This window comes from Neopsephotus bourkii, unplaced genomic scaffold (assembly GCF_033783945.1).
Source record: "Neopsephotus bourkii isolate Nb327-2 ecotype Australia unplaced genomic scaffold, CSIRO-AGI_Nbou_v1 NB_52, whole genome shotgun sequence".
Classification (NCBI taxonomy): domain Eukaryota; kingdom Metazoa; phylum Chordata; class Aves; order Psittaciformes; family Psittacidae; genus Neopsephotus; species Neopsephotus bourkii.
In genome coordinates, this window is record NW_026900569.1 from 256,879 (window position 1) to 265,986 (window position 9,108).

At 41.8% G+C, this 9,108-nt stretch overlaps 1 protein-coding gene across 4 annotated transcripts in view; it reads left to right on the top strand.

The window, feature by feature from the left end:
- Positions 1-7,205, top strand: part of LOC133209343 (follistatin-related protein 4-like) — a 203,484-nt gene extending 196,279 nt beyond the window's left edge. For all 4 annotated transcript variants that reach the window (XM_061347953.1, XM_061347964.1, XM_061347945.1 and 1 more), the window contains 2 exons: positions 754-863; positions 3,877-7,205. In XM_061347953.1, the coding sequence (XP_061203937.1) occupies positions 754-863; positions 3,877-4,579 (813 nt within the window). In that variant the 3' untranslated portion in view covers positions 4,580-7,205. The remainder of the gene's footprint in view (positions 1-753; positions 864-3,876) is intronic.
- Positions 7,206-9,108: the final 1,903 nt, after the last annotated feature.

Consider the following 9,108-nt stretch of genomic DNA (forward strand, 5'->3'; position numbering starts at 1 on the left):
GAACTAAACCTTGTAGGGATTTAACACTTCCCTGATGAATTATGTAGCTATAAATTGAAAGCAACCCCTGTTGCACATTAGAGAAGCAGAAGTTTCTAATGAATGGGCTAATGTCATCCTGAACCAGGGAAACAATTTGAGTATTTGACATTTTAACTATTGAGAACTTCCAGCTCTCTTTTTCTGGGGCGGTGGAAGAGCTGAGTTCCCAGGGCCATGGAGGTGGGTGCTGGGCAGCATGGAGAGAGGCAGCCAAAGGGCCTTTCAGTGCCTCTTCCTGAATTATATATGGTACAATACGTGGTGAAGAGTTCTCCTTCAAAGTGATAGTTATCTGCTGTGAGTTGGTGTTTGATCCTTCAAGCTGGTAAATTATATCTACGCATATAAGTGAGATTAATAAATTTGACCATGAAATAAATGTTTATTTTAGACAGTGAGGAATAAATTACAGTCTTGGTGTTGTCATACTATTTCAGCTCCTGCACGACTGCTCTTCCTCGAGGTACAAACATCTTACAAAAGTCACATTGTGTGCTTACCTTACAAATGCCAAGCCTCAAATACTATTTATTAGCACACCTTCTTCAAGACAGCTACACCAAGCAGTATTTTGAAGTCATTAATCAGTTTGAGTCTACAACATCCCTGGGAAAAGCCACTCAATGTCATGTGTGACTATGGAATCTGTATTTACCTTTCTACCTTACTCGCTGCTTTTCCTGTACTCAACCTTGTGTGTGTTTGTTGTAGGTGATACCAGAGGCAAGCGCAGGGGAGGAGCAGCATGTTATCCGCACGCCCTTTGAAGGAGTGGATGATTTTTTTATACCACCTACAAATCTTATTATTAATCACGTTAGGTAAGAACATCTGAATGAATAGCAACAGTGACCACGGTGCTCTCTTCTAGTGGGCATCCTTCTAGGAATCTTATAGCACCTTACAAACGTGAATGAATGAATTCATGATCAAGCTAATCACTCTTATTGATTGAGCAAATTACTAATAGTTATTCAATGAATCAATGAAACAGCAAGAAACAAACTTGCACTTCCTTAGCACATGCACAGGCATTCAGCTTGGTCAGCCATGCAAAGTATCGCACGCTGCCCTGCTTGGTTGTGCTGGGAATCGGATGGCCAAAAGAAGTTGCATTTCTTGCATCAAAACTGCTTTATGGATCTGGGCATAATAAACCTGTGTCAAAGATTTATTGCCTGAAATGGTAAAGGTTTATTCTGCCTGAAGCATAAAGCATGGTTCTTCCATGTATTTCCAGCCTGTTCAAATACTGGATCTCTGTGTGAGGTGTGTGGTTTGAGAAGAAAAATACTACGCACTGCATATTAGAAAGCCCACCTCTATGAACCATCAGTTTTGAATGTTGATGTGGTGTAGTGGTTAATGAGATTGTGTAACTAACATACTAATAACTTGGACTAATACTCTCTGCTTCCCAGCAGGCACAAGAAGCCTCCCATTAACATTATCAAAACTGATGATAACTGCAAAGCAATTTATACTGTACTTACCATGTTATAACAACTCTAACAATCTTCTGTCCCCAATGTAGTTTAACTAAGCTAAACACATGAAAACTGATAATGTAACTCCTTGCATTCATCTTAGGTTCCCTGCAGTGAACACCGAGGACAGGGGGGTCACACTTGAATGATTGTGTGTTGAATCTGATCCAAAATAAATAACTTTGCTTCCTGAAACGCAAACTAATGAGACATACTTCATGGCTGTCACTCTCAATTTCTCCCTACCTCATTTTTCCACTTTGCTTTCAAAATATCCTTATGACTAATAGTAGTGCCAGAAGGTAGATGACTCTGCTGAATGCTAAAGCCTGAGATGAGAAGGTATAGGGTTCAAAGAGAGGAAGGTGGAATAATTGCACTGTTTATTTTGTTTCATTGTCTTTTTGCTTCGGTGTGATTAATCGGCTGTATACAGACAATCTTCTATAAGGAATACTAGCTGTAGACAATTGTTTGTAGTATTCCACGCACAAAGCAGAGAATGCTCAGCCTAATTTCCTGTTGTGTTTGTTCAAGGCCAGATCTTTGTTCGTTCTCTTACCCTCAGCATTGAAAAACAATTGCTCCCAGTCTAATGAGACTCACTGAGATTATGCTCTGAATTCTCCACTCAGAAACAATCAGTGGCAATCCCAGCGTTTCCCAGGAAGGTGACTGTTAAATCTCTTCTGCAAGCCAAAATTGTTTGTATGCAAATACTGCTGCGTATGTATTGCAGCTGCCTGTTATTTCAGATGGATATCTAGGGATGTGTCTGTTTTTAGTAGTTCCCAGGCTAGGTTGTTGGCTATTAAAACCTCTCCAAGTGCAAGGTTTTCAGGTCACAGATTGTGGGCAAGCGCTGCACCTCTTCTGCAGCCATGTGCTTGTAAAACACATTCTGACCCACTTCTTTACAGTTTATGATAAGAACCATTTTTTAACTTCAGGCATTGGGCCAACTATTAGGGAAGTCTTGGGGGGGGGGGGGGAATGATGTAAGGAAAAGCATTTTTTAAAGTGTACTTAAAGCACATTCATCCAGGAGAAATACAAGTGTCATATCCAATTTCCCCACACACAGTGCACTGCGAGTCTCCACTGCACATATTTTCTGAAGTCTCTCTAATGGATGTGAATATAATGGGAAAATGAAAGGCTCAGCCCAGTGGTTTTCATGGGATCATACACTAGAGTGGCTCGTTCTTTAAAAGTGAAATCATTGCAGAGTGTCTCCTTGACAGATGGATTAAGAATAACGAAATAAACGCAGTGTTTTAAGCAAAATATGTATTATCTGCACACAAGGACATTGCCGTTCATATTTCACAAAGCAACTTTGCATCTTTAAGGGAAGAGATACAAAACTGAGCACTCACTTCATTTCCTTCTGTCTGCATTGAATGGATGAAAAGATACTGGATGTAAAATTAGTTTGGGTAAGTCATCATCAGCGACCTGTGAATCCAGGTGAACACAAACAGGCTGTTTCTGTGGGCTCCCTCTCAAATTAAGCAGAAACCTTTCTTGGCTATTCTTGACCTTTTCTTGTCTTCAGCAAAGGTCAGGTGTGCTGCAGTATATATCTTTTACAGAGCATTTATTCCGTGTTCACTGTTGTCTGCCCTCTCTTGAGACAGCAAACAAAGACCCTTTTTCTTCAGTGCACCCTGGTTATGTTCCTTGAGAAGTGTTTTACATTCTTCCTGTGCTGGCAGGATGGCGTTTCACATAGTCTGCCCTACACCTCAGCCTTGTCACTGGATCCCAGGCACCATGGGGAGCAAACACACATCCCAGCTACCCGCTGGTGCTGTAATTTAAGAGATGAGGTTGGACATGGTCTTCTCTCAGTGGTTATACCTAGAGCTCAGAGTTGTTCTCTGGCCCCAGCTTGGCAGTGATAGCTTTATTTAGAACAGGTTTCTGCTTTTGGATTGAAGAAGTCTTGAGTCTATACTGAATTACATCTTTCTAGACCTGAATCAGATTACACACAAAGCTGGTCAACAGTAGCCTACAGAACACACAAGCCTTGATTATTATTCCTGTTGTAGATTGATCTTCCCAGTCAGATTTCAGCTCTTGAAGATGTTACTCAAATACCCAAGCAGATATTCAGGCTTCTAGGATCAGGTTGCTAATTTTAACTGAAATGTATATACCTCCTTTTAGCATGTTTTAGAAGCACTAAACCAGGAGATTTATTACAGAAAAGAGTCAGTATTATTGCACATGCTTCCAAAACCAGCAGCATAGAGTTTCCCGGTTCTGCTGACTTTTGTCTTTCCTTAAGCATCTCACCGTGTCTCCAGAGATGACTTCAGTGTCATGTTTTCTATTTCAGGTTTGGTTTCATCTTTAACAAATCGAAGTCAGCAGTTCACAAAATTGACCTGGAAACTGTGACCCACATCAAGACTATCAACTTCAGAAACCATAGCTGCATACCACAGGCCATGGCTTATACCCACCTGGGCGGGTACTTCTTTGTCCAGTGTAGGAAGAATAGGTCGATGGCTGCATCACCACAGCTCATCATTGACAGTGTCACCGACGCTGTCATCGGCCCCAACAGCGACGTGTCGGGCACGCCGTACATCTCACCAGATGGACGCTATTTGGTCAGTGCGGATGAAGAAGGTGGCAGGATCAGAGTCCAGGCTCTAACTGTCCGCGGGGAAATCAAGTTGATTTATGACTTACAAACAGACATACACATATCTGATCTGACATTTCAACCCTCTTTCACTGAAGGCAACCAGTACTATATATATGCTACTTCACATTTGCAAACAGATGTGCTTTTTGTAGAGCTGTCAACGGGGAAAATGAATGTACTGAAGAATTTAAAGGACCCTATCACATCCAAAGACTGGCCCTGGAGCAGCTACAACAGAATTATGAAAGACAGTGGATTATTTGGACAGTATCTCATTACACCAGCTAAAGATTCATTGTTTGTTATAAATGGGAGGCAAAATACGTTACGCTGTGAGGTTTCAGGTATAAGGAGGGGCAACACAGTGGTCTGGGTTGGGGAGGTATGAAGGGCAATAGCAGTAGAGCCTTCAGCAGGCAAGTACCGGTTGGACCTTTACACTGCAACAACTGAGCAGTAGCATTGTATATTTTTACACTGGGGGGAAAAAATAAGAAAAAAAAAAACAAAAAAACCCTGTATAGGCTTCATGGTACAACACTGGTCTACTTGCAAGTTTTATAATATAAGGTATGCTCTGCTAATAGGAAGTGGTTTTGAAGGGATGTCTTTTATTTGGGGGTATGATTTGTGGTTATGAGAAAAATGCTGAGAAGCGAGTAATATCTCCACTGAGATACCGTATAAGCCACGAAACCTAATGATTCTGTAGAACAAATCCCATTTTGAGTTTCCATACTGAGGAGCTTTTATGTTATGCTCAAGCCATCCGTTTTCTTTCCCTTATACCTTGCCCATTCCCTACCCCAACACAGAGAGACTACAGAAGCAAGGACTGCAGTTAAAATTCCCCTTTGGATGATGAGGGAAACTAAGCATCAGAGTGCAGTTTTCAACCCACCGAAAGCTAGGAGAGTGATTTAATGAGAACTGATCAGTTTTCTCTGCAGGATGGCTTTGGGAGGATTCACAGATGTGATTTCAGAAGGAGGCATAACAGAAATAGCAACTGTCAGCTCGCTTTCTTCTGCGCTTGATTTTGCTCTCGGTACTGCTGAAGGCGATGTTACGAGTCCGTCCCCCTCCCTCTTCTAATGCATATCTGTGTGATTGTATATGAGAAATTTGGCATGAAGTATCCAGGCCATTAGAGTGAGTAAAAGCCCAGAAACACTGAGGGGGGTGTCAGAGGTTGTAAAAGATACTGTGGAGAAGGAGCATTAGTCTTTCAGCAGCTTGTGAGTGTGGTCAGCTTGGCACTATATGCAAAATCTGCTCTTTGGGGGCAGGGGATTAGTTATGGTTATTCCCACAGGAGGCAGCAACACTCCTAGAAATTGTTGGTTTCTCTCATTAATTGTTTAGCAGCACTGAAGTCACTCGGTTCTTCATAAAACAGTAGCTTACAACGACAGAGCGTATTTTTAATAGAAAACTCACTCATTTTCTAGTCATAGCCTTAATTTGCCTCCTTCTTTTCAGATATCCTGGGAAACAATTTTAATGTGTGATTTTTTTTCCTTCCCGTTTATACTGCACTCGTTTATAGTCAATTATCTGTTAGTTACGAGCAAAGAGCTTCATGTAAAGCCAGCTGAATTACCCTCGAATGCAACAGCTGGCACTGAGAAATTTCAGTTGGGTTCCTATAAAATCATGGATCCATTTGCACACTTGGAAGATAGGAAAAGTTTTCTAGTGCATTTTGGTAACTTTCTCTATCCATCACCGTGAAGTAATCAGGGCAGGAGCAGCCTTGGCTTGCAAGGCGGTGCAAATAATGAACACCACTACCACCATGAGCGGGTGCATCAGAGTGGTTGTAACCCATGTACCACTTTGAAGATGTGGTCTTGAGGTGGGCAAAACCTCTCTCTGAAGGTAAATACCTGTTCCATGGGAGTCACCCATCAGCCTTTGGAAAGACCCAGCTTGTTTTGTGAATGATCTCCTTGACCAGAGTTCCTGTGAAAGCAGCTGCTGAACGCATCCCGTGATACGTAGTGGCACATCAATTATTTTCCTCCACAGATGCTTAAAGTCACCCATTTCACAGTGCACACAGAGGGATTGTAAATGAGAAGGGTGCAGACTAACACTGGCAATCTTTGCTTTAAATGTTAAACTTTACCGAAGAGTAGCGTTTTAGCATGGCTGGAGACCTGAAGTAACTGAAGCAATTTCAGTTCTATAAAGATTGTGTAAAAATCTGTTCAGACAGACAAAAAAAAGGGAGCTGAATCCTATGAATTCATGAAACATGGAGTTCTTGAGATCGCCCTTCAACACCCATAGGCTGAAACCTCCATCTCTTTTCACTTATGAGCCATAGGGGTTAGAAGAGACTATTTCATCATTGCAACACAGGCATATAAAACAGATGGGCATAGCCTTTAGCAATGCATGGTGTCCATGATTTTCTACTCATCCAGTTAGGAAACATACCCATGTCAAGGAAAGGAGAAGACCAGCTTTGTAAGTACCTTGAAATATGCACAACTCCTTTCTTGAACAGAGCTGTATCCATACATTGCTGTCATCCTAAATGTGTTTTACCAAGGCCAGACACTGCTCTCGTGTTATCTTTTATGACTTCTTGACTATTTTATTATGCCTATGGTAAGTTTCCCTGTAGAGACGTTCATTGTGTCATAGATCAAGCAAATATTACTTTTTTAAGAATATTTAAAAGAAAACCCTGTATATATCTGTTCAGGTAAATATTCTTGGGGCTGGTTTATATATAGGCTGTGAAAGATGTGTAACAGACCTCACTTCTTCCTGTTTGTCGCAAAGTATTGGAATAGCGTTCACTTGACAAATCCCACATGGCCCTTCCAAAGATGTTCCCTTTCTTCCCCCTTCAGCCCAAGTTTCTGGTGATGTGTCTTCTAAATTATCCTACTGGTTATATATCATACTTAGAAAATGAAGTACAACTTAGCTTGTCCACACGACTTGTGAACAGTTCCAATGACGGTCAAACCTGACATTAAAGTGCTGCACATTTGTTACTCTGATTTTATTTTTATTATGACACAGGAATTTTATATGTACTCAAAAACTGTTTCAACTCCTTTTTGCCTTTCAACTCTCACCAAAAAGAGACTACGTTTCCTTGGTTGCAGTTTCTTTCCCACTCCCTGCGTGTTCTCCGCTGATTCACAATTCCTATCTAACAATCACAGCGATTAACTGAAATTAATTTAGGTTGAATTAATGGCCATTTAATTATCCTACAGCATTCCCATATCAGTTGGGTATTCTGGCACTAGAATAATGGAAACAATAATCTCTGGTTGACCCTAGTCCCAAGATCAGCTGCATTTTCTATTCCCCATTGAGGTTAAACAGTAGTATAATGGAAATACTGGTTTGCCTTAGTATTTCCCTCAGTATTTTCACTTTCTGAATGGAAGTTTTACTTAACATCTTTACTTATGCACTTCAGTAACTATTTAGAAACCATCCACTTTTAAATTGGAGAGAAAAACTTACAAGTGCCTTAATTTGGGATCTGTGACAATAATTAACATGTTCTTACCATTTAATACTTTATTTTTTATCACTACAAAAAAAAAAAAAAAACAACAGAAATCCCCAAATATTTCTGTGGGTGGAAGAGGGGGTGCCCATGGGATGGGTGGGAATGGGGAACAGGCAGGGTTGCTCCATCACCCCTGTGAAAGGGGACTGGAGGGAGGGGGGGATGCTATTGAAAAACACTTTTCCTCCCTTGACGGACTTGGGCTGTTTGGCTGTGTTGACCTCCATAAACACGTCTGCCGGAGAGGCACATGAGTCCTGATGACCTGTCAACAAGTACTTACTGCCTTGATTTATACCGTGATTAGGTCTTAATTACTAGAGTGCCCAGTAGTGTGCAAGGTACTGCGTAAACCAGAGGAAAAGGCCAAGATCTCAGTTCTGTAAGGAGATAACGGCTAATTCCCTGTCTTACCCAACAGCAGGTCAGCAAAATGACCAGGAAAGCAGGAACTGAGGCTGGGGGAGATGTAAGCTTTGACATGAGTGCAGTTACTTGGTTATTCATTAAAGATCTGGGCATGCCATGATGCCTGTATAATTCTTTCCTGAAGACACCCTTTGTCCTTTCCCATTAGGGCTTTAAATGAACATCCAAAGGGTTACACACATGTATAGCTGTTGCTGTTCATGGAACCCCTGGGACTTGGACACTGTACCCCAGGAATTTCTCTGTCTGCTGCATATCCTGTGACCCAGCAACTCATGCACAGATAATTTCTCTCTTAAGAAACCTGGGAGTAAATCCTGCTCAGTCTAAGGAAGTGCATCCCACCAGGCAAGCAACCAGCACCTGCTTTCTGCTCCAGATTACAACCAAAACCCTACAACACAGGTTATATCAAATAAAGCCAAGGTCAATGGTCTATTTACCTCTCCTAAGGTCTATTTACTTGCTCCTAAGAGCTCCTCATCCCCAGCCTGGCAAGCCTGCCCTCCCTGCTCATGTGCATCTTCACTGCCATCTCTGTGCTTTCACAACACGTACCACCCACTGCTGTTCCCCAAAGGCTTTTCATTCCTGTCTGGATTTCACCCCTCCTTCCCCTTAGTGCATCTTTACCCTGATGATGTGGCATGAGGAACCTCAGCCTCCCAGTCTCCTCCTTTACCCAGTCCCTCTGGAACAAGAGAGGTTTTACGTGTTTTTTCCCTTTGTTACTCTTTGGAGCAGATTGAAATAAAACACAGGAAAATTTCTCCATCTGGAGACCAGGAAATCCTGTGTGATTCTTTTATACAAGAGATGGTGTACATAAGAGGTATTTGGTGCTGAAGATGGGACAAACTCCTAGCCAAGCACAGCAAGGTCAGGAATGCGATGCTCCTACCTGCTGGAGGAAGAGCAAGACACCTGACATGTCACCCTTT